Source organism: Pristis pectinata, chromosome 19 (assembly GCF_009764475.1).
Source record: "Pristis pectinata isolate sPriPec2 chromosome 19, sPriPec2.1.pri, whole genome shotgun sequence".
NCBI classification, from domain to species: Eukaryota; Metazoa; Chordata; class Chondrichthyes; order Rhinopristiformes; family Pristidae; genus Pristis; species Pristis pectinata.
Window position 1 is genome coordinate 34,918,596 of NC_067423.1, and position 27,276 is coordinate 34,945,871.

The following is a 27,276-nucleotide window of genomic DNA, read 5'->3' on the forward strand; positions in this document are numbered from 1 at the left end:
GTTTGAGAAGCTTCCTCCCTCCCTCTGTAGATAAACAGCCTTCATGACCTTAGCTGAGATTAGCTACAACCCTCAACATTCATAACAGACATCAGTGCAAATGCTTGTTCTTCATTATAAGCAGTGGGCAGTACAACAGTAAATTGATGTAGAACATAGTGGAGGAATTCAGAATCCTTCCATTCAATGAACAAAGGATGAATGAAAAAAAAATCTGCAATGACAATCATTTTTACTCTGATTAATGTCCTGGTACAGGTTAGGTATTGGGAGGATGAACAATCCAATACCCTGATTGCAGAGTCCCATTGTAAAACTGATCAGGAATACACAAGCTTGGTTCTTCATTTTTAAGACCAATAAGAAAAAGCTTCATTCAGAAGTTTGGAACAGTGTGTGATATATCCAACATGCAAGGCAGTTGTGATGGACATTCTAGAGATCATTAGGTGAAGGATTGGGTGTGGGGGAGGGGAAAGAAAGAGCTGCAAACAGCTACTTTAACTTTCCAAAATAATTAATCTGCCTACAGCGATGTGACACCTTTATAATTAATACCTGCAGCTAATAGTAAGTAGTTACTTTACTGCTAGGTAATTATTCAAGATAAAAAGAGAATTATGCAAATGGCGAGGACTTCACTCAGACAGAACTTGCCACTGTGAAAGCTTATTTTGCTACAGAGAGTATTAAAATCGCTTGGACTGCTAATACGACAATTCTCCACCCAACATACAAATGAACATCTTTGAAAACAAAATCACTTGAAAAGAGCAAGTGGCAAAATCAACAATCTAATTCACTTGTCTCAAAAGTTCTTGGATGTAAAAATCCCAGGTATTTGGAAACTATGTACGAATAAAAGGCATTATCAGTCTCAAAATACCTTTCTGGATTTGTAAAGAAAGAAAAATTACTGATAGCTATGCTGCCTTCCACTAATGGAAAGGGAGAAGAGGGGAATGAATAAAGTTCACAACTCCAAGAACATAGTTTTATATCAGTCTCTTTGCCATGATTCCCATTCTTCTCTGGACCTCATGGCATTTCTTGCTTGAGACAGTGGTGTTCCGTAATGGTCTGTGTTGGGGCCATTATTTTATCTTTTAAACAACATAGTAATGATTTGGGTTTGGGTGCACAGGGAAAAATTTCTAAACCTGTAGGTGACATTAAACTTGGAGATGTGGTTAACAGTAAGGAAGATTGTAACAGACTGCCAGAAAATACCAGCTGTCTGAATTAGGTAAACAAGAGGCAAATGAAAGTTAGAGAACTACGAAAAGATAAATTTCAGCAGAAAGAATGAGCAAGGACAAGTCTAAAGGATGCATGTTACAGAACATGTGTACATATATGCAAAATGTTGACAGACCATATGAAGCGTATGGAATCCTGAGTTTTATAAAATGTGGCAAAGTGTAAAAAAGCAGTGAGGTTTTATTGAACTGGTTAGCTGCAAGTGATAAGGTGTTCAGTTCTGCTCAACATGCTTTAGGAAGGATGTGAAGGACTGAGGGTGCAGCAAAGATTTACCAGAATGGTGTCAGGGACAAGGAATTTTAATCAAGGGCTTTGACTGGAAAAACTGGGCTTCTTGTTCTTAGAGAAAAGGTTGAGAAAAGATTCAGAGATGAAGAAAATCATGACAGGGTTGGAAAAGAGAAAAGGAAAGAAGCCATGTGCAATAACAGATAGCTCGAGGATTAGGAGGTGCATTTAAAGTGATGCGGATAAGATACAGGAAGGATGTTTCTCATATTTACAACATAGGCCATTTGGGCCATCAAGTTAATGCCAGCTCTCAGACGTCACAACAATCCCTATCCACCTCCCATTTTCTTGTAACCCATTCCATCTCACATGATCACCACTTCCCACTGATTCTCCTGCTGCCTCCATACCTTAGGTGCAACTTACAGTACCCAATTAACTTCTCAACTACCATGTGAAGGTAACTTTTTATTTAAATATATGCTCAGAATGGTTCTGATGTGAAACTGTCAGCCTGTAAGGGTGGTGGAAACAGTCAATTAGGACTTCCATACTGGGGGGAAATAATTTGCAGGCTGACTGGGAAAGACTGGGGAATGGGATTGGTTTGCTTTGTCAAGAGCCAGCATGGATTCAATGGGCTGAATTGCTTCCTCTATGTAATTGACAGGATGATTCCACATCCTCTCACCTCATTCAGACTCTGCTGTAAGCACTTTTGATATTTCTATCAAAAAGAAAGTGGCATTGGATGATGTTCTACATCACAGTCTCAAACTACAAATAGCTGCTCCAGATTAACACAAGAAGGTCCAAAGTATGTCATTCAGTTTAGGATGTCTCTCGCCTTCAGAGCTTTAACTGACAAGATGGTTACAAATGACAAATATTCATTGTCATTGAGCTTGTCTCAATATTTGAGGCAAATTTTACACTGCACATGATTGCCAACAGTTGTTTTTTTTTAAAAAAGTTTTTCAGGATTTGGAAATATTTACATAATTCACCGAGATCACAAAAATTGTGGTTCAAATTGTACGCTGGTTTTATAACATTTTGTGTTTGAAATCTTAACAAGCCATTAGCTCTCATACGACAGATTCCAGATATGAATAATTTAAGATATGATGGGTGCAGTACACAGTTATGAAAAAAGCAACTCCACAACCATGATTCCCAAAGCTTTCCCCTGAGTTTTTTCTATAGTCCCATCTCAGTATTGTGGTTGGGTAAAGGACTAAATATAGAAACTCAAATAATTCAATTATTTTTTGTATCCCTCAACTACCATGATTATAGATGCAACTGAAGTAGACACAAGTGAACTAATAATGACAAATAATTTACTTCAAAAATCTTAACGTACGAAATAATGTTAGTCAGGTTATGTGTTTAAATGACTAAGGAGAGATGATGGGAACTAAGGAGAAAACTGATCATTTTTGATAGAAAATTTTGTAGGAATACACAAAACTATTTCTTGCACAATTAGCAAATAGTCCAGAATGAGTAACAAAATGTTGGTCCAGATCTTACTGTCAGACACAACAAGAGTAAACGCACACAAAATACTGAAGGAACTCAGGAGGTCAGGCAGCATCTGTGGTGGGGGGGGGAGCGGGTGGAGGTGGGGAATGAACAGTCAACGTTTCAGGCCGAGACCCTTCATCAGGACGGGAAAGAGCCTGAAACGTTGACTGTTCATTTCCCTCCATAGATGCTGCCTGACCTGCTGAATTCCTCCAGCATTTTGTGCATTGCTCCAGATTTCCAGCATCTGCAGTCTCGTGTCTCCAAAATAAGAGTAAATATACTTACAGTAATTTACATGCAACTTCTACTCCAGCTTCAATTGAGTCATTTGTACAGTTAAATGTATAAGTCCAAAAGTTGATGCCTAATTTGTGCCACTCCACTGTTGGGTTGGCAACACCATCTGCTTTACTGCTGAAACACACTGAATGGTACCAAAATGGTGTACTTACCCTATCGACACAAAACAAACTTAAAATCATGACAAGTATTGGTTAATTACTGCAATCAACTTTGCTGGCACTGAAAATTAACAATTATGAAATTTGAATCTCTTGGCTTTATTGTTGAATTTCTTGTAAGATTCTCTCTTTCCTCTACCAATCCAATGTTTCTTTCTCTCTATGTATCTGATTTGATAAAGAATTCACTCAATTCTGTATACACCTTCCTCAAATTCATGCTTTTGCCCCCATCCTGCTTATCTAGTAGGTTATAGTAATACACAGCAGTCTTCCCCATTTTCTCTGGTTCCAAACACTTATTTTCCCCTCAGTCAGACACGATCAGCTGAAAATTTCAACAACTTGGCATGCAATAAATTTAGAAAGTTGGATATCTCAAGCCCGTAGATTCCTGTAGACTCACCTTTGAAGTCCTTCTGTTATTTTGTTAACTCAAATCCAAAAACACATTTGCACACGGTTATTCAAATCAAACAAATGCAAAAGGAAATGAGGAAGAGCCAGAACAGACCAAAAAAAAGGTTAAAGATACACTGATGATATACAAAACAACATTTGCAAAAGATGTCATACACAACTCACCATATAAGGTTTTTCCACTTGTCTTTATTGTAGTATTGTCCATTGCTAGTTGGGTCGCTGCTTGAGAACCATAACCACTATAAAAAATAAAAAACAGAAATGTTGAATCTGAGATTATATCCACGTTTCTACTTACCACAAAAAGTGAAAAGCCCAATGCAAAGAATAAACTTCTGATTTTATAGCCCATTGAAATTCCTTTACTTTACATAAACTTCCCACTTTATCATCTCCAAATATACTGAAGCAACTCATCATCACTTTTCCTGTATTTGATCAAAATGCATTCTTAAGCTCAAAGCCACAATAGGAAGAAGAGCCAATTTTTTTTTAATGTCAAAATAAACTTAATTCATAATTAAAAAAATATATACAAATAATAAACAGTGCAAAACCTTTAAATTCGTGGTCAATGCCTTCAGTCGGGTTTATTTTTCTTCAAAAGACCCATAGCGCTGTTGCCAGTCATTTGTCCCCTGGGGTGAAACACCAATGTTTAAGGGGTTTCCCCACCTGAACCAGCCCCTCCACTTCCAGTAGCAGTAGAACACTACACTGGTCTTTCCCACCGAGCCCTTGCATTGGCTGCATCAAGCTTCAGTGCGCTCCCCAGCATGTCCTCCTGGACGGTGCCAGTCGGCAGCATTCCCCTACGGACATCTCGCAGTGCTGTGAGACCAACAAGTTTCAGGCAGACCAAAGGGCGTCTTTCACCGAGTTGATTTTCCAGCAGCAGTTGATGTCCATCTGTATGTCCCCCTGGGAAAACAGCCTGTAGATCAGAGAGTCCTCTGTTACGCAGCTGCTTGGGATGAACCATGACAAGGACCCTTGCATTTTCTTCTCCCAACCCTCTTCGCAAACCCAGCCTGTAAAGAGGTGAGCGACCATATCGTCCCCAGCATAGTCATCCCAGGGGCAGCGTGCATTGGGAGTGATGTCCCTACCATGCAGGAAGGATCTGACTGGGAGAGCCCTTCTCACTGCCAGCCAATTGGTGCTTGTTGGTGAGTTCTGGCGATAAGGCATTCTGCCAGATGGATTGGACAGTCTGCTCAGGGAACCACCCCACAGTATCAAGTGAGTCAATGTTCTGTGCTAACCACTGCCTGATGGATTCGTGATCAAAGGTGTTGGCCTGGAAGAACTTTTCCATGAAGGGCAGGTAATGTGGTAACGTCCAGCTGACTGGGATGTTGCGCGACAACGGGGCCAGGCCCATCCTTTGCCACACCGGGGACAGACAGAACCTCAGCACGTTGTGATACTTGGTGCCCACATACTTTGGTTCCACACACAGCCTCATGCAGCCACACACGAAGGTGGTCACCAGGATGAGGGTGACATTGGGTACACCTTTGCCCCTCATTGCCCAGGAACTTGTGTATCATGGCCCGTCAGACCCACTCTATCTTGGATCCCCAGATGAACTGGAAGATGGCACGGGTGATTTCAAAGCTGGAGGAGCAGGGGACAGGCCACACTTGCACCAAGTACAGCAGCCCCAAGTGCACCTCACACCTGATGACCAAGTTCTTCCCAATCCGCTCCTGCCAATTCTTGTTACATACCTTGGCCCCTCCAAACCAGATCCCCAGCACCTTCAGGTAGTCAGAACTGACAGTGAAGGGGATGGTGGATCAGTCAGGCCAGTTACCAAAGAACATGGCCTTGCTCTTCCTGCAGTTGACTCTGGCCCTCGATGCTCACTCAAACTGGTCGCAGATGCTGATCAATCTGTGAACTGACCATGGATCTGAGCAGAACACAGTAATATCGTCCATGTACAGAGAAGTTTTCACCTGGGTGCCCCCACTGCCTGGCAACATCACCCCTCTTATGCTCTTGTCCTTCCTGATGGATTTGGCAAAGGGTTTTATACAGCACACAAACAAGACGAGAGAGTGGGCAACCCTGCCCAACTCCAGACTTGATGGGGAAGTGATCTGTTTCCCATTCATTGATTTGGATATCTGTAGAGCAGTCAGATCCAGTTCCTGATTCCCTCCCCAAAAACCATTTTGGAGAGCACGTCCATCATGTATGTGTGATATCCTGTTGAAGACCTTCTCCTGTTCAAAGCTGACCAGGCAGGCATCCAGCCCCGTCCTGCACATATGCGATGGTGTCTCTGAGCAGCACAAGACTGTCAGAGATTTTCCTGCCAGGTATAGCACAGGTTTGGTTTGGTCTGTCCCAGAGCAGACTTGACCCTGTTGGCAATGGCCTTGGACAGGATCTGATAATCCACATTCAAAAGTGAGATGGGTCTCCAATTCCTGATGTCATTCATCTCCCCCTTCTGCTTGTAGACGAGGGTGATGATGCCATTCCTCATGGGATTCTGACATGCTGCCAGCCAGAAGCATAGCATTGTACACTTCCAGCAAGTCCAAGCCCCTCCAGTCCCACAGAACAGAGTACAACTCAGCTGATAAACCTTCGCTTCCAGGAGTTTTATTTGAAGCAAAGAAACAGATAGAGCCGGTCAGCTCCTCCAGGGTCAGTGGTTGGTCCACTCTCCCGCTTGCTGTCGTCTAAGACCTCCGTGATAGAGGACAGGAAGTTCTGGGAAGTTGTGCTGTCTGTGACCTTTCTGTCATACAAACTAGTGTGGAAGGATCTGCAGAGGATGTTACTGAGCTGTCATCTTCCTTAAGGCTGTGGATCACAGAGCTCCCTCTGTGAACTTCGTGGAAGAAGTGTGAGCACGTCTCATCCTGCTCCACAGATTGGACTCTAGATCAGATGATCTTGGGAGGATTCTGCAGAAAAGAGCTGGGATTGCCAGCTCTTCCTCTTGGAGTTCCTCCCTCACATCCATCCCCCTCAACTGCAGAAGGAGAAGTTGCTGTAATTCTGTCAGGAGTCAGCACAATTCCCTCAGACTCTGTCTTGCTTTCTGAATGTCTTTGTGGATGAACAACCTCTTGATGTTCTCCTTGGTCACTTCCCACCAGTGCACAGGGGAGTCAAAGAAGGGTTTTACAGTTCTCCAACCTGCATTATTCCTCTTTAGTTCCTCCATGTTCTCTGGGGTCAGCCACTTGACGCTAAACTTCCACATACCCCTGCCTGCCTTCTGAAGAGCGAATTTCTTACATATTCTATTTTGAGCACTCAGCGTACAAACCTGTGGGCAAGTTCCATTTCCACACACTAAACCTAAGTTGAGTTTAGTGGATAAATTAATGAGTAATTATCTTTAACATAGTTGGTCTAATTATTTGAAAATGAGTCATCTTTAACATGTATTCTTCATATATGGATTATGTTAGGGAGAAATTGGAGAGAATGTTTAAAACCTGGTTACAAGAATAGTAACACATTGGCCAATCTTACACAAGATCAACTTTGTTTTGCAAATAGGCTTCAATGCAAGCTCTGATCAGAAGGAATAATAATGTCAAAGTTATATTTACAGACATTTGAAAGAATAATGGGACTCTTGTATGGGAAGAAAAATAATCTCATAGAAAGAGGAAGTGCATGTGTAAAACAGGGAACCTAAATTTTCTTTAAGTGATTTGTTCTTCACATATTAGTGCACTGAACTAATACCAGAAATTGGAATTAACCAATGTCAAAATTAATCCTCCTGCAAAAGGGGATGCAAGTTTGAATAATGAACAATTACCAGCAGATACAAAAAAAATTGCTTATCTGGTCAAGAAGAAACTGATCGCCCTAGAATTGCAGTTCAAGAGAAATGAGCAGACATTTTAAACTGACGCTGATCAAACAATGTAGCACCAAGGATCAACACTGGACATAATTAATTTTTATTGCCATGCAAATGATCTAAATTGATCCAAATCTTTACTCTTGTGACAAAATGCTAAATCTTGAAGGGTTACGCGAAAAGTGCAACTTCCTTTCAAACTCACTTGGTTCCTGCACATTAAACACTGAAGCAATTTGAAAGGCAGGAGGAGGTCAAATGATGGCTTAAATCAGACAGATGACAGACTGGGGAAATCTGAAACTTAAAATCAATGTGTTAAAATTTATAAAGCTAGACCATTTTAATAGCTAGAAGCTGAAGTGCAAACTTAAGATAATTCAGAGCAGAAGTGAGGCAACAGTAGACCAATTTCCCCACCATGGACTTCTCTGGAATATTGCCCCCTAAATATGTAATGAATGGGAAACTGGGATAAACTCTAACTACATTTTATAATAAAAAAAATCTGTCAGTGTTACAAATCTACTTACATTAAACACAGTATTTTCTGCCCATGTCAAGCAAAGGGAGGCAAATAAAAAATATAGTTTTGGACAACCAACTGATATCAACAGAATCGCCAATAAAGGGCTCAAAAGACCCTCTCTCTTTATCCCATCCCAAAGCAAAGCTTCAAGTTGACTGCAAGATATTAAATGGGGAAAGGGGCAAGGAAGTGAGAGTATTTACCAACACAAACCTAAAGTCCAGTTTTGAACGGCAATGTCTTTAACGATACTGCACTGGTTTCCTTCAAGTCCAGGAACTAGATTCCTACAGTCATCCAGCACAGAAACAGGCCTTTCAGGCCACCAAATCCATGCTGATCATAAACCCATTGACACTAATCACTTCTTATTCTTCCCATATTCCCATCAACATCCCCCGCTCCCCTACATTCTACTACTCACCTAGTCAATGGGAGCAATTTACAGTGGCCAATTAACCTAACAACCTGTACATTTTGTGGAAGATAACTGGAACAACTGGAGGAAACACAAAATCAGTCACAGGGGAAAAAAAAACACACAAACTTCACACAGGCAACGCCCAAGGTCAGGACTGAACCTGGGTCACTGAAGCTGTGAAGCAGCAGCTCTTCCAGCTGTGCCAATGTGCTGCCCAAATTCAAACTAATTGGTTTTCAGGCTTGAAATAAGAGCAAGACACTCAGAATAAAAACTGAAAAGCTCTTATTTTGGTTACACCTTTCACAACCTCGCGTCATCCCAAATTGTCATAATTAAATGCTTTAAAGAGCAGTCATTGCTAATGATGTAGGAAATATAGTAGTCAATTGCACTTGGCAAGGTCCCCGCAACAGCAATGCAATGACAATCAGATAATCTATTTTAAGTGAGGTATTATGGAAGATCATTGCTCAGCAAAACAAATCTTGCATTCAAATAGTAACCTTATCAATCTGTGCTCCCATTTGAGGGAAGATCAAATTCCCCACGACTAATTTCATGACAGGAAGTATACCAAAGTCACTTGGTTCCACAGATCAATCGAGTCCCCAAAAATCACAGTTCTAACAATGTGAAGATGGATTCATTTCTTTATTTTGTTTGAGAAATTGTTTATAAACACTTTATTACACATTTATCAAATAAATTCTCATTCTCAGGTTAAGCAAACGACCAACACATACTGCATTGAAAACTGAACAAGCAGTTCTCTCCCATCAAATGCATTTTAAAAAATGTTGTTTTTTTTTGTTGAACTTTAAAAACTGTATTGCAGTGGAAGCATTTTAGCATCATAGGTAACAACTAAGTTTTTAAGTATTTTCATGCTTTAGTGGGAAACAGCCTTGCTGTATGAAAACAGTTCTACCTACCTGTGATCAATTAGCATTTGGGTATTTCACCTGGGTGATCACTTACCTAAACATTCTTGTATTGAAGCTACAACAATTTTGCATTGAAAAATCTAAATGATCTATAAATGTTAGTAGCATACTGTTAGTATTTATTACCTAGGAAAACAAACATTTACTCTAGTAATTAATTGAAATCTTTTTGGGGGAGGAAGGAGAAGAGGTAGAAGAGGTAAGAGTGGTGGTGTGGGAATGAAGTTAACAAATTATTCATTATGGAGAACATCTCAATACTTTCAGGTGGGGAGGTAGATCTCCTCAGACTCAAAGGGAAAGGTTGAGAAAGTAGTCCGATTCCTTAACTGAAAGTGGTATAAGGGAATGTCAGTAGCTCAAATTTCAAATACCCAACCACATTCCCCAAATATTTCTCTCTCAATAGCAGAAAGGTTGTGACCATAAAAAGTAGAAGCTAGAGCAATAGAACCCAGGGAGCTACAGGCACTTTGAATAAAAATTTAAATGTTAGTGTGCATACAGAGCTAATTGAGCTCAGTTAGGTTTTTCCAGGTCATTATCTTCCAAGTAACAACAGAACTCAAACTTGAAAACATGCCAAACATACTTCATTGGAAAGGAATAAGATTCAAATCCTTCCTGGCGGTAGCTTGAAAGATGTCCATTCATTTTTCGTTCATCTCAAGACTGTAATTTGAAACAAGTAGCAATAATGTTTATGTGTATTGGATCAAGAGCGCTACTTGCTACTTCATTATACTGAAGTGCTTAATTTTATATCCAAATATCAATAAATTTATCCCACATCTGTATCCAGAGTACTATATTGTAACTGGATTAAATATTAAACACCCAATGTAGTGTAGGGGTTAGTGTAACGCTATTACAGCGCCAACAACCCAGGTTCAATTCCAGCCACTGTCTGTAAGGAGTTTGTACGTTCTCCCCATGTCTGCGTGGGTTTCCTCCAAGTGCTCTGGTTTCCTCTCACATTCCAAAGACGTACGGGTTAGAAAGTTGTGGGCATGCTATGTTGGCACCGAAGTGTGGCAACACTTGCAGGCTGCCCCCAGAACACTATGGCAAAAGATATATTTCATGGTGTGTTTCGATGTGACTAATAAAAGTTCTCTCACCAAAGCTGTTAAAAATCTAAAATGAGTTATTATCTTGTTCTATGAGAAAGAGAGAAAATCAGGCTGCCACTACTTTATAGCACTTAGTTTGCTGAGAATGGTTTCTAAGGACTACAGGACAATAAGAGTCAGCAAGCTTACTCTAATTAGTTTGCACGATATGAACCCGAGCTGTGAATTAATTTGCTAATGTGCAAAACAAAACTCATGGTATGACAATAACCATTTTAAAATGTGTGTGTGGTGTATTGGGGGTTGGAGGGAGGAGAAAGAAATTAATGCAGTACTTAATACGGATTCAAGCATACTGTACCTACTCATGCAAGATAGCTAAATATACAGCTCATATTACAGTGCTGGAAAATACATTAGAAATATGGGTGGCCAATGGGCCTTGTGTACCAAAGCCAGAAAGATTGACCTCTCTCGCCAGCCCCAGAGCCTCTGACACCACAATATGGAAAAGGAAGACTAATCCCTCTGATCAGATCAGCCTCCTATCACATGGTGCCATACATAACACTCCAGACCAAAGACCTATAATGCACCAGATCTCATAAAATTTGACAACCTGTCATAAACATACTGCACATCTTGTAAGTAAAGATCTACCAAAGTCCAGTTTGCAAATACCACATGATCATCTTTTAGATTCACTGTTGAGTCTTTAAATAATCTAATAATAGTTTGTTCATCCCCAACTAATTACTCAAAAGTAGCAGTAATATATTAAGTCACAATAAACTCCTTGTGCTGTTAAGTAGAGGTCTAACATACTGTCCTAACAATGAGTGAAACTTGGCAATTTGTCAACACACACTTTCATCAGCAAAAGTGAGAGCTCAGCAGGTAAAGTAACATTTGTGGAGGCAAAGGAGTGGCTGTGGTTTCGGGTCAAGATGTTGCATCAGCACAGAGTGGAGAGAAGATAGCCAGTAAATAGATGTGAGAGGGAGGGGTGAGACCGAGGCCAGTAGGTGATAGGTTAAACAAGGGAGGAGTGATGGGCAGGTGGAACCAGATGAGGGAGGGGGCAGGGAATAGGAAAGGTGAACCAAAGGAGAAGAAATCCAGGTGGATAGGTGTGTGACTGATGGACAGAAGGAATAAAATGGGGGTGCAGGGGTAATGGGTCTAGGTAATAACCAGGGGAAGGGATGGAAAATGACAAAAAAGGGAAAAAGAAACCCAGTGGACTGCAACATCGGGGGTGTGGGTTACCTGATATTGGAACATTCAATGTTCATGCCATTGGGTTGTAAGCAATGTGAGGCATTATTCTGCTCATTTGCATTTGGCCTCATGCTGTCAGTGGAGAAGGCCGAGGAGATGCAGTTCGGTGTGGGAACAAAATGCAACCAGATGTTCAAGATGGCAGTTGTGGACAGAGCACAAGTGCTCTGCAAAACAGTCAACTCATCAATGCTTGGTCTCGCCGTTGTGGAGAAGGGCATACCTTGAGCACTGAGTGGCAGTTAGAGTTGGTATGTGTGAAATTCTGTCTCACTTGGAAAGGCTGTTCAGATGCCTGAATGGTGGCGAGTGAGATGGCGTAGGGACAAGTGTTGCACCTCCTACGGTTGCAGGGGAGAGTGCCAGGGAGGAGTGGGAAGGGAGGAGTGGACCACAGAGTCACAGAGAGCGCAGTCACTGCGGAAAGCTGAAAAGGGGTGGGGAGAAGAGGGGAAGATGTGGCTGGTGGTGAGATCCCATTGGAGCTGACAAACGATGATACGATGGACGGGGTGGCTAGAGGGGTGAAAGTGAGGACTGGAGAACTCCATCTCTGTTCCATCAGGGAAGGGGGGACAGGGTGATGGCGAGAGCAGAAAATAGAGGAAATTTATGTGAGGGATTCATGCAGAGGGGAAACCACATTTCTGGAAGGAGGACATTTCAGGATGTCCTAGACCAGGAGGCCTACTCTCAAGAATAGATTGAGCAACAGAGCAGAGACAGGGATGGTGTTCTTGCAGGCAACAGTGTGGGAGGTGGTGGAGGAGTCTCAAGGTTTATAATAGGTATCAGCAGATAGTTTGTCTCCTGAGATGGAAACAGAGATCCATAAATGGGAACAGAAGTGTCATAAATAGTCCAGGTGAATTTGAGGGCAGGATTGAAGCTAGTGGCAAAGTTGATAACATCGATGAGTTCTGCACAAGTGCAGGAAGCAGCACCAAAGCAGTCGTCAATATAGTGGAGAAAGAGTTGGGAAGGGGTGCTCAAGTTTAGAACAAGGACCGTTCTATGTAGTGTTACGGACTAGGTTACTATTGGTGAATGTCCCTTTAAGATAGAGCATAGTGGTGTGTGTGTGTGTGTTGGTGTGGTTACGACAAAAGAAGATAAGGACGTAATGACTTTTTTTGAAGGAGTCAGAGGAGAGAGCGCACAGCCTAGTCTCTATCGATGGATTAGAAACAGTAACTGTGCCTGTTGCTACAATCTACGTAAGGATTTTTGGAGTAATCCGGTGGAGTCCACTTTGTCCTTAACCTGTAGGAGGGAAACAGGTATTTGTGTGGACGGCCACGATTCGAGTGCCTTCCAGGGAGAGGAAGATGCAGTGGAGTGGTCACTGCTGAGTAGACACTGAGGTGTCGTTTGTGTTCCAAAGTGGAACATTTGGATTTCGTAATTACTCTCTATTTTCGCTCTACATCTACGTTTTGTCTTCAGTCAATGGTGGTTGTTGAAGAAGTCTTTGATCACGTTTCACCTTATGGCTTGCTGAACTGAACTTTAAGAACTATTCCTGGACTTGGAGTTTGGGAATTTGCCACACACACACACTTGGAGTTTAGTTTTTGGGGTTAATGTTTAAGATTTAACATTTTTACTTCTAACGTTCTAATATTTTTACTTTTATTTTTCTTATGATAATAAGTAGTTATTAATAAAGTAGTTTTAAACACTTATACATGACTCAGTGTTTCTTTTGTTGCTGGTTTGTAACAGTAGCCAACAACAACAAAATGAAAACAGGCATAGCTCAGGCCCACGTGAGTGCCCATGGCTACAGCTATGGATCTGTAGAAGGTGGGAGGAATCAAAGGAGAAATTGATGAGGGCAAAAACAAGGTCATCCAAGCAGGTGAGTGTTAGTGTAAGGGAACTGATTGGGTCTTTGTTCCAGAAAGAAACAGAGGACCCCTACTCCTTCCTGATGGGGGATGGAGGTGTATATAGGCTGGACATCCATGGTAAAGATGAGGCAATTGGGACCAGGGAATTACAAGTTGTCAAAACGGTGAACAGCATGAGGGATGTCCCAGGTGTCAGTGGGAAGGGACTGGACAAGGGAAGGCAGGAAGGGTCAATAAAAAAGGTATGGGGAGCAGTACAGTGGAGCAACAGCAGGCAGAAATAATGGATCTACCTGGGCTGTCCTCTTTGTGGATTTTAGGCAAGAGATAGCAGGCAGTGCAGCATTTTGCCACTATCAGGTTGGAGGCAGTGGAGGGTAGATCTCCTGATGCAATGAAATTTGTAATAGTCAGGGAGACTGTGGTCTTGTGTTAGTGGGGTCATGATCCAGGTGAAGGAAAGAGAATCGGTCAGATTTACTGTTTGGCCTCTACAAGGTAGAGGTCACAGAAACAGACTACAATGGCATTATCCTTAACTGTGGGTTTGATGACTACGGCAATCTTGGGTTTCTGGTCACACATCATTTCAGCTCTGGCCCCACACCTTCCTATTTTCACATCGGCTTGTCTGTTTTCCGCCTCTTCCACTGCCGTGGCGAGGCAATGCATATACTGGAAGAACAACACCTCGTATTCCACTTGGGTGGCTGCCAATGAAATGAAAATTGAATTTTCAACATCAGGTAACCCATCACCCTGGGTTCCCTTTCCCACTCTTACCAGTCCACCCAGGTTCTCTGTTCACCTTTTCCTCCCCCTCCCATACCTAGACTCATTACCCTCCCTCACCTGATTCCATCCGCTCATCATGGATATACCTACCTACCTGGGTTTCTGCTCCCTTAGTTCACCTTTCCTATCCACTCCCCCACCTGTTTCCATCTGTCTAAATCCACCCCACCCCATCCCCTTATCTGTTTCCACCTATCACCTGCTAGCCACCATTTCAACACTCCCACCTCCTCCCTACCACCTGTCTCCATCTGCCTATCCCTCATCTGGTTCCACCCATCACCTACCAGCCTCCATCTCACCCCTCCTCTTTACTTCTATACACTAGCCATCTTCCCTCTACACGCAGTCCTGATGCAGGGTCAATCCGAAATGTCGGCCATCCCTTTGCCTCCACAGATACTGCTTTACCCAACGAGCTCTTCCAGCAGTTTGGTTTTTGTGAACTCCAGATTCCAGCTTCTGCAGTCTCTTGCATCTCCAAGCACTTTGTCAGACCCATTTATAGAGTGACACAGATTAAGTTCAGATGATTTATGGCCTATTTGCCAAGATATGAACAATACATAAACATTGTTGAGGGATCAATACCAGTAGTTGAAGCTTCATTGGATGGACAATTAGTAGATTTCCAAATAAGAACATCTATATGAAAGAAAATAACTAAAATGGAAAAGTAATCCCTCTATACTCTTTTCTCATATTGCCAAACCTGGAAAATTATGCTAGGGTCTCCAGGTGGCTTCAAAGAGCCACACTTTTCGTACTGATTCTCTTGCTAGGAAATTCTATCATGTATGTAGAGAGCAATTGTACAGATAAGTCTGGATCTGTCATTAGCCACAGTAATGTCAACATCAATTTGTTTGGTTGTTCACTCAACTCTGACTACAAAATTAGCTTTCAAGTCTCTCCCAATCTACCCCAACTTCCTTTCACAGTTTTCATACTTGCTGCATGGTGTACCCAAAGATGCAACTTTTTTAAAAAATTATGAAAAAAAAGTGTTCCTGCAGTTTCCAAAGTAAATGCCCTCTTCCTCTTTGGACCTGAAAAGTTCATTAGTGTTCTGCTGGGCTGCAAACATTTGATTGTTTTACTTTGTTGAAAAAGTGCCATCCCTGTGCATAGCTAGTGGTCCCTAACCATTTTCAACTTGATGGACAATATTCTGAAAACGATTTAAAAACTTGCTGAATTGAAGGGGTGGGGGTGGGTGGACAGAGGGAGATAGACAACATGAATTACACACAAAGCAAACAGAAATTCTTGAAGTTTCTGTGACTGGATTTGGCATCAATTACGCTTTTGTGGTCAGAGAGTCACAACTAGAAAACAAAACCAAAAAATAATAATGCAGTACAGACAGTGGACTGTTGATAGAGAATATGTATTATTTCAACACAAACTTAATTCAATTTGTAAACAAGTCAATAATTTATAATACCAGAGCTAAAATGTTGTGTTAATGTCAACCACCATGAATTTCCATCCCTGAAGGTGGCTAAAATAATTTCCAGCAAACGTAAAACCGCAAGTCAAAATTCCAAATATTTCAAATCAGCAAATATCATTGGCTTACTATTGTTTGGTGTTAATCTGAATATAATCTAGCTTGTTTACAAATTCTAGGACTTGTACCTTCAGAAAGTGACTAAAATATCAGCATCAGGTTAAAAATATGATTTACACAAGTTGCCCTTAAAAGTGATTTAACTTGCCCCTTCAAAAAAGGTTAGGCACCAGTACATTACTGTAACCGCAAGCAGCCAGTTCTACTGTTTTACACCATTGTGCATCCCAGTTCATGAAGATTGGGCAATATTTAATAAACATTTTGAAATTCCACCGTTATCCAAAAAACACTCTTCTAATGTGTAAATGAATCAGGTGAGAGACAAGGAGGTTTTTATACTGGCAGCAGCACTCCTGATACAGGAGCAGCCTTGAAGAAAAACTCCTGCCCACTTATCTGGAAACATTAGCATCTATAAAAGATAAGGTTGGGATGAATAGACAATAGCAGCATTATTGAGCCGCACCCATATTTTAAAATCGAAACATGGAAACACAAGCAAATTCCAGAGACAAGAGACTGCAGGTGCTGGAACAAAAAAAACAAAACAATCTGCTGGGAGGAACTCAGCGAATTGAGCAGCATCTGTGGGAGGAAAGGAATTCCAGAGTTTCTATCCAAAACGTCGGCATCAGGACTGAGAGTGGAGAGGGGAGATGGCCAGTATAAAAGAGAAGGGGAGTGGTGAGACAGGAGTTCAAGATGATAGGTGGAGAGAGGAGGGTTGAAAGATGACAAGCAGGTTGTACCAGATAGGGAAAGGGAGGGGATGGAGTTCAAGTCCCAGTTGGTTGCAGACTTTCTCCAATGACTTGGGTCCATTCAGGCTCAGAATGAAAAATAAAACTGTTTCAACTGGCAGATGAAGAGTTCAGCCCTATGGCCAGAAAAAAAATTAAATTTTTATAAGTGCACCCAAATGCATTTGTGAAAACTGGTTTTGAACAGTACTTTCTATGAAGAATAATCTGAATATTGGTCATTTAAAGTAATTAGTATTAGGATTTGTGGGGAGATGAAGAAAATCATTTGCAGCCAGAAGGTGGTAGAAGTCTGGAATTCACTTCCTGATAATTATAGCAGTGGCAGATACTCTTAGCACATCCAAACAGTATTTAAATGTGTGTACTTGAAAAATCAAGACTTGCAGAACTACAGACAATGCTGTGAAGTGGGATTATAGGCTAGAAAATTCTTTTTTGACTTACATTGACACCACGAACAGAGCAGCTTCCTTTTGTGTCATAAGTGTTCTGCGGTTCTAACCAGCATATTGATTGGTGGCTGATGGGGAGAGTGGGACTTCTATTCAATATTTTCTGTTGCAATGCTTCCTCTGACTAGCAATCTAAGTAATGAATGATGCTAACCGAGCTGTGTTGTAGCCAATACAACTTGGCAAATGGTTCAAGTCAGAAATAAAGTGAAGGAATCTGGAATGCTGTCCTAGTGAGCTACAGATGGTCTCAGTTCTCAGTTAGTTTCATAATTGGAATCAGATGATGTCATTGATAAGAAATTTAAACATGCTGGAAGAATTTGCTTAGAATTGTAGAATTTACATATACAAAAGATAAAAATGAAGCAAACTAAAGCATTTAGCAACCTTGTACTGTAACTTGATTAAGTAATTTGTGATACAAGGGTCTGAAAGCTACATTCAAATGTGTGTGTTTTTTTCTGAGAATACAGAGTAAATCGATTTCTAAAAATACTAGAGGACATGCATTTAAGGTGACGAGGGGGAAGTTTAAAAGGAGATATGTGATGAAAGTTTGTGTTTTAAAGACAGAGTGGTAGGTGCCTGAACGGGCTGCCAGGGGAATGGTGGAAGCAAATACAACAGTGGCATCGAAGAGGCTTTAAGATACACATACAGATATGCAGGGAATGGAGGGATATGGATCATGTGCAGGCAGAAGAGATTTAGTTTAATTTGGTATCGTGCTCAGCACAGATATTGTGGGCCGAAGGGCCTGTCCCTATGCTGTTCTATGTAAAAATACAACAGACAGCCAAAACTGGTTTCAAATATTCTAGCTGAGAATTCAAAGCTCAGACGCAATAGACCTTCAGCTTCCTTCAGTGTTGGATAAGATTGCATTCAGAGAATTTACAAATGAAAACTACACGTAAGTTACAATGAGCACCTGATCAAAATCAGAAATCATGATAAGTAATAACGTGACATTGTACAAGAAATTGTCAGCTGTCAAAAGGATGGAGAGATTGAAGCCATGGATGGCTCAGAGGCCAGAAATGAGCATCATTGGAGTATTGTAGTCAGACAAATTTACAAATATTGGGTGGGGCAAGGCTATATGAAATTATGGATTGAAGTTTCTAAACAATGAAGCATTCCTTAATTAGAACCCAACATCGGTCAGCAAGCACAAAGATAATGCACGTAAGGAATTCATGGTCATAATGAGCAGATTTTTGAATGGGCACATTTTCAGGGGAAGACCATGAGATGCCAACAGGAGTGCACTGAAATAAACAGGTCCACAAGTCAAAAAGACATGAACAAGAGTGTCAGGAGCAGTTAAGGTAGGGGGCATTGCCCTGCGATGACAACAGCCTATCTTAATACTGGGGCAGATGTGGGCCAAAGTGCAAAAAGACACTGTTGCAAACACTTCTGTTTCAGACACAAGCCAGGGAGATGGTGGAAATACAGTTTGTAAAAGGGACTGAAAACTGAATAGAAACAGTTCTCCCAATAGTTATTGCAAAAGATTTTGGAACATTCACCATGTGATGTTGGACAAGCACACACTGTAAATTTAGATAACAATGAAGTGTCAAGTAAGGTAATGACAAAAGAGCTGGGTGTCAGCTGCATACACGTGGAAACACTTGTTCTCAAAATGATATAGATCAGGATTTGCACGTAGATAATTAACAGAGGAGGAAGGGACAGCCTCACAGAGAACACCAATGATATTGTCATGGATGCAGGAAAAAAAGCTGGGCAATTCAATGATAACAGATTGGACAATTGTTGTCTCACCAGATAAATTATGGTGGAGAGGGGAGAAGATACAATCAACCATAATCAAAAAGAGTGGAGAGGGGATTACAAGAGATTAATGTTCTTTGTCACAATCATACAGAATGCCACAAGTGACATGCTCATTTGCGTTTAGTTGAAATGTACAACACAAGCAATTTTGTCAAATAGCATCATTCTTTGAACTCATTGCCCCAGCAGATTGACCATATTTTCCTATTTTTCTATTTACCTGCTTCAAGCTGCTGCATCTAGGTAGATCCAAGTTTCAAAGCAGCAGTACGGAATCAACTTCACGTTATGACAGTATACATTTATGGCACCTGGGGCTATTCTTGCCAAGACTATATTTCACACTAAATCAGTCTTTAAATACAAGTTAAAGCAACATACAGTTATAATATTGTTCATGAACAGAAAGACATTTCTCATGTGTAAACATACACAAAATGCACCACTTTTATGATACATCACTCATAATGAAATGGTCAAGTACTAAAAAAAACACACGAAATCCTAATCAAGCTTCTCCATGATTTTTTTAAAGAAAAGATGCATTTAAAACCAATTCAGCTTATTAGCACAATGAAAAATATTTGCCTTATTCACAAGATGCTTTATTTAAAATAGTCATGCTCTTTAAAAGCAAGTTTCAGGAAGTGAAATAGACATGTCCAGCAAGGATGTGTGGTGCCTTGTTATGAGATGCAAACAGAATTCAAAATTTTAAATTACAATTTGTGCACATACAGCACTTCATAAACTTAGCTCTGTGTGCAATTAGAGTAAAACCTTGATAATCAATCCACTATGCGATTATCTGAAAAAAAACCAGTGTTCGGCATTTGACTCACTGAGCAGCAATTACCATATTCCCCATAACACACCAGGGATTCAGTTCCTGTGTTCCCTTTAAAATCACAGGCTGCACCACCAGCACCAGCCCCCCCCCCCCCCCCCCGTTCCTCCACTCCCCTTAAACTCACTGAGTTCTATTTCCCAGCTCCCTGTAAACTTGAGGTTCACTGGAAAATTTACATACTACTGTGCAACATCCTAAAAAAAAGGTAAACTATAGGCCATTTGATTTATGAAGGCCCAATTTATGGACACCCTTATGTACAAACATTGTTATTAAATTCAAAATGTATGTACATGCATTTGTTTCTACGAACGGCAAAACCAGTTTCTTCTCTCTTCTCTTTCAGTAATTGTTCTTTCTCATCAGTCTTGTGTGCTTTTGATGCTGTTCATTACCGTACTGTGGAAGTATGGTTACCATAGAGTGATTTTTGTGCATTTTCCAATTTGCAGACCAAATCGACTTAACGACATCTGTTAAAAACCAGACCCGTTCATTACCCAGGGATTACTGTAAAAGTAGACTATATAAAAGATTATCATTAGTCAGAATAACATTGAATAGTCCAGAAAATAGGGCAGGTGCAGTAGTGTAGCGGTCAGCGTAACACTATTACTGTGCCAGCGACCCAGGTTCAATTCCGGCCACTGTCTCTAAGGAGTTTGTAGGTTCTCCCCATATGCTGCATGGGTTTCCTCCGGGTGCTCTGGTTTCCTCCCACATTCCAGTGACGTACGGGTTAAGAAGTTGTGGGCATGCAATGATGGCACCGGAAGCATGGCGACACTTGTGGGCTGCCCTCAGAACATGTGATGCAAAAGATGCATTTCACTGTGTGTTTTGATGTACACATGACTAATAAAAGATACCTTATCTAAAATACCAAAGTCCTGAGCATGCCAGATTAATGGAGTTTTATTGTACAGCCTTCCTATTCAAATATTTCTTTTCATGAATTAATGCTACAGTTCATCTTGAAGTCCATCTTTATTTTCCCATGTTGCAAGAAAACAGAAGCAGCAACCACTCCCAAATAGTGCAAGGGAGACAGACAAAAGTTGAAGAGGACTTAGTAATGGTACTGGAGATTTTAAATTATGAGTGGAAATTTTCTTTCAGCAGAAAGCAAAGTGATATTGACCTTCAATTGCAATTTATTAAGTTAGAGGAAATTCTTTCAGTCTTAAAATTTAGTCAAAGCTTTCAGTGTGGCAGCCCCACTTTGGACCTCAATTCCCTTCTTGGCCCTTAGTCCAAAGACTTGTGCTTCCCTGCTCCACTCCCAAATAGTGCAAATGAAAACTTTATCTTCCCCCAAACAAACTGAAATCAAAAAAAAATAATTTGAAGACAACCTCCAACTGGATCTAAGGTCTTTATGTAATAAATTGTGAAATCAAATGCAAACTCGTTTGTCTCTGTACAAGGACCAACTTGATTGGAGGCAGAACAGATTTAGTATATTTAAAATACTCTAGTCCTGCACAAATCCTTCAGCTTGTAAGAGTCGAATTTCTGCCCTGTTTGTTATAAATGTCAGCATTACCTGTGAAATTTAAGCAAACCCATATACTACAAATTTAAAATTCTTTCCATTATGAAAGATTTTGACAGTGCAAGATATGGCAAGCAAACGGCCACAAGAATTGGGAACCGGAATAAGCTAATTGGCCCCTCAAGACTAGTCCACCATTTCATAAGATCATGGCAGATCTGACTGCAACCTCAACTCACATGGTAACCTTTTAGTTCCTTATTTGTCAAATATTTGTCTACTTCTGCCTTAAAAACATTCCAAGACTGTTTCCACTATCCTTTGGAGCTTACAGGTTCTCCATCACTCCGTGGGCTTCCCCGTGTGCTCCAGTTTCCTCCAACATCCCAAAAGACATACTGGCAGCTAAAATAGCTACGGTATATTACTCCTCGTATATGCAGATAGCAGGAGAATCTGGGGTGGGGAGAAAAGGTGTTGATTGGTATGTGCAAGAGATTAGGATACAGAGAAATAAGAGGAATGGAACTGATGGGGTTACTCTGCTCAGAGCCAACATTGATTCAATATATCAAATAGCCACCTCCTTTGTTGTAATACCTTAATATGCTACTACAGCAAGAGCATTCCAAAGATTCACAGCCCTGTGAGGAAGAATTTTCTCTTGTCTTAAAAGGGCAACCCATTATTTTTTTTATTAAAAAAAACAGTACTACAGTCTCCACATCCATCATGTGAAGACCCCTCAAGATCTTGCACATTTCATTTAAGTCCCCTTTCACTTATATGAACTCCAACTGATACATGCCTGCCCAGCATCATCTCAAGACAATCTGGCCATTCCGAGCATAATAATGCATGAACATCCAATCCATCAACATCCTTTGTTAGGAAAGGAGATTAGTACTGTATGCAAAACATCAAATGTAATCTCACCATTACCCTACATGACTGAAGCGTAACCTTCCCAATTCTCCTTGAAATAATAGCATACTGTTAGCTTTCCTAATTACTTGTTACACCTGCATATTAGACTTTTGCAAATCATGCACTGGAACATCCTCTGACATTTAGATAATATGTTTTTTAAAAAAATATTCCTGCCAAAATAAGACAATTGCACATTTTCCATTTGCCAGATCTTTGCCCACTCACTTGACTTAGCTACATCACTTTGAAGCCCCCATACAATCTCTGCTTGCTTTAACAAAACACACTGGCTCAAGTTGTTAGAAAGGGAGATGTGGGGAGGTTAGAGCAGTAGAGGGCAAGCTTTAATCAAGGCCAACAGAACTTTCAAAAGGACGAATTTGAACAACAAACCTCACAGTAGTCAACACTGCCACAACTTGCCATCACATTCACATCCAATAAGGCTAGAAAAATAATTATAAATTAATCATCAGCTGAAGGGAACTAGGTCCCTCTTCAGAAAACACATGGTGACCATGAAAGGTCTCCGTTAATTAAAAGCCAGCATAAAAAGGCAGCTTTTTTGGAGTTCAGCTATATACTGTGTCACAATGGTAAACCTCTCCATGGGAGCATCATCTAATTCAAAATATTCAGTGAAAAGTTACCAACATATTTACAAGATATAGCAGCGAAGTTTTGCTCCTTTGGTTCTATTGTATTAATTCTACCTAGGCACAAAGTTTAATTCTTGTAAGGAAATTTATCAAATTATTTAGCTCCAACTTCGAGGAAAGACAAGTTTGTAGTGAGCGCTCCAAACACAGCTCTGCCAAGTTTAAAGGTAATTCTGCAGCAACTTCTCATTAACATCACTCACCCCACAAGGCCAAAGCTTCAAATCATAGCTATACATTGCCCATTTTAGATGTGTTTCATTACAAGCACAAAATATTTTGGGGAGAACATCAGTGAAACAGATCTCTGTTGTGAAGAATCAGTCCAGTCTGCCAATATCAACTCTTACATTGCACAGAATAAGCAGTTCATATTTCTAATGTTGACATTTGCCTATTTCTCCTCAAAAGAAATCTCTGCACTGGCATCTATACAATAACAGCACATACTAAGCCATGTGATCAGTAGATAAATCTGCTGAGATTTCAACATTACCTAACTTGCCCATGCTTTTATTTCTCCTTGAACTGTCCCAACTCACCAAGATTGGACTCTTCTGTATTAATGATCAAAGTTGTGCTTTTATCAGCATGGTGTCAGGAACAATATTCCTGATGTACTTGGACATTAAAGCTAGTTATTTTTTTCCTACAGGTACACAAAAAGTGAAATCTGTCAAGTTAATGGGTACAGCAACAAATTGGGAAGACAATCTTGCACAAGCTTGTACCCGGTTACAAGCTCAATTGAGACATACTTTGTCGTCTTCCTGACAGACTACTTCATCTTTTGGTGCTTTCTCGACAAAAAGTTTTCTAGTTAAGTAAATTCATTGATACTTAATTCAATATTTTGTACTCATGCATAGCATTCATATCATTAACTAGTTTTCTTTTTAAAAAATATGCAAATGCTACAGTTTACAAACTGCAGACCACGATAAATATGGACTACAGATGCACAATCCATAAATAAAAACTCAGTTCATGTCCAAAAATAGTTTATGATCTTCTTCAAAGCTTAGACCAATTGGGATGAACAACAACCAAATAGCTTGATCTCTTGCTAATTAATCAACCATTGCCTTGTAAAATTCAAGCAAGCTAGATCCAAACATTGCCTTGACTAATTTCTTTGCGGATAACCAAAAGCATAGAAAATTGGCCATCCAGACAAGTCCCATCACACAATCTAACATGCTGCTAATGCATTATCTAGACAAATAAATCTAAGGTCTGAAATTTGGATAGCAGCTTCCACAGGCCAAAATTGGTCATTCAAAACATTTGTCAGTAAAGATTACACAATAGATCATTTTCTACTCTGTAAATTTCTGTCAGATCTTTCAACTGATACATTTTCATTGCAAAAAGCTAAACTTCCTCTTCTTTCCTTGCACCAAGTAACATTCATCATATTCATAAGTTCTAATGTAATGGTGCCAAATTCTTATGGTTTTGCAGTGTTCATGTAGCCAGGAAAGTTATACACCATACTTTTAAAGCTTAAATTCCTAGATCTTGATCGAGCTTCAGAGTTTTGATGAATTCTACTAATTTATAGCGTAATCCTTGTCATTATGCTTTGTCCACAGCATGACTTGAGGATTTCATCCATTTTGTGGGGGTTGATTGAATGGCTTTAACAAGCATCGTTGTTATTTGTATAAGATTTCCTTCAAATTGGTACTAATACCATCGTTCAGAAGTGCAGCTTTGGTATTTAAGCCTTAACACATATTTTAGCCTGCGTACCATTGCATTTCATTAGGTTTATTGTCAGGTCTCAAATGGTCTTCCATTTGCTATAATTTACTTCAAGCCATAGTAATAATTGTTTACACAGAAAAAGTAGTCCCCTCCGCCATCAGATTTCTGAATGGTCCATGAACCCATGAACACTACCTCGTTATTCCTCTTTTGCACCATTTATTTAACTTGTCGTAATTTTTGTGTCTTGCATGGTACTGCTGCCACAAAATAAGATTTCACAACACGTCAGTGATAATAAACCAGATTCTGAAGCAGGGAAAGGCCAGCTGGTTCAGAAAACCTGCTGCCTTTAGCCCCATGATCCCGACATCACACAGCCAAGAGCCCTTTCAACAGCCACCAATTATGTTTCACAATAGGAAAATTTTAAAAAATCATTTTCATTAGAAAAAACTGAAATCCCTAATTCCTGAGGAGATAAAAATGTGGTCAAGGAGTCTCCAATGGCTAATAATAATAAATATATATACACACATACATTATATATACACATACACACAATATATTTCTTAGTATTTTGTCTATTTTTTTAGATAAGATCAGATCTTTATTAGTCACATGTACATCGAAACACACAGTGAAATGCATTTTTTGCATAGTGTTCTGGGGGGCAGCCCACAAGTGTCACCACGCTTCCGGCGCCAATATAGCATGCCCACAACTTCCTAACCTGTACATCTTTGGAATGTGGGAGGAAACCTGAGAACCCGGAGGAAACCCACACAGACACGGGGAGAATGTACAAACTCCTTACAGACAGTGGCGGGAATTGAACCCGGGTCGCTGGCGCCATAAAGTGTTACGCTAACCGCTACACTAGCATGCCTGCTTGTTGAGATACCTTAAGGACACGATGGTCACGAACAATGTTAAGTAGAAATTTCACTTATATCAGTGCTAGAAAAACACTTGAGTTTATTACCAGCTAGATGTTATAAAACCTTTGCAGAGCAGAGTTAGAGAGAGGTCTGTCAAGTACCCTAATCATTAATGAAAATATTCTTGTCCTGATGTTAACACTTAAAGGCAATGGATTTCTGCAGGAATATTATGGTTCTCAATTTCAAAATAACCAGTCATTCTTTAAAGTTCATGGTTGCTGTTTTGATCTTTCAGCTGCTTTCCTGAACTTGAAGAGTTTAAAACTAGGTGGGTAGACACAAATCTATTGCTTGGAATTCACTCGCGAAGAAAGCAACACTACGAAGGAACTTTATCTGACACATGGCTGTGTATACAGAACAACCTCAGGCTTAAAAGACCTTTGCACTTGAGACAACAAAAGAAAACTTCAAGTTTTGCAAGTTGTTTAGTTTTGCCCTCAAAATGGCAGGATAAGTTTACGAAGTGACGTCAGACCTCTTTCCCCCATCCCACCCCCTGTCTAAGCTACTGCAAGATCACATTTGTGAACTCTTAATGATTGATATTGCAACCTTGACTTTTTCTGATCTACTTACGCGAGTCACTGGAACCCTCCTCAGTGCTACCCCATAAGGCACATTCATTGTGCTCCTGGTCCTCCAGTCTGAACACTTATTGGTACATATTCTTTTATACGTTTTTAAAAAAAGACATCTGTTCTGGCTACACACAAACCCATACCCTCCACTCACACACATGCAGCTATGAATCACCCACAGCTCACTGAAGTAAGACAGCAGGCCAGGATGAATGGTGTGACCACTGTGTGCTACACCCCAATTAACATGTTAAGTGTGGGCCACTGGGGACTGGCAGCACATGTGCCATGTTTTGACAGACCATCCAGATACTACAATATTTATTATCTCCTGATAGACTTGATGGAAGCTGCTGTCTCTTAGCTTACTGAATAAATTCTCCCCAGCCCAGAGATCTCTATGGTGTCATCCTTAACAGTGCTCAATGGCTGCAGTTTTGAACCTTATGTTGCAGTGCTAAGTGTCACCACTTGCCCTGACCTGCTCAACATCGTTCCTCATAGGTAACCGCTCCACACGAAGTCATTACTGTGGAAGTGCCAGCAGAGGGTAGAGATTGGCAAGAGGTTCCTGGCACAGGATCGCAAGACGCTGCAAAGGGTTGTAGACTCAACCAGCTCCATCATAGGTACAACCCTGTCCACCATTGAGAACATCTTCAAGAGGCGGTGCCTCAAGGTGGTGGCATCTATTATTAAGGACCCTCACCAACCGGGACACGGAAAGAGCTACAGAAGCCTGCAGACCCACACTCAATAATTCAGGAACAGCTTCTTCCCCTCCACTATCATATTTCTGAACGGTCCATGAACACTACTTCGTTATTGCTTTCTTTGCACTATTTATTTATT

General features: G+C 40.5%; 1 protein-coding gene across 1 annotated transcript in view; it reads right to left on the minus strand.

Annotated features, from left to right (window-relative positions):
* eps8a (epidermal growth factor receptor pathway substrate 8a) overlaps positions 1-27,276 on the minus strand; it is a 137,663-nt gene that overhangs the window by 56,881 nt on the left and 53,506 nt on the right. Inside the window, 1 exon segment of the mRNA XM_052033618.1 lies at positions 4,074-4,150. Within this exon segment, the coding sequence (XP_051889578.1) occupies positions 4,074-4,116 (43 nt within the window). The 5' untranslated portion in view covers positions 4,117-4,150.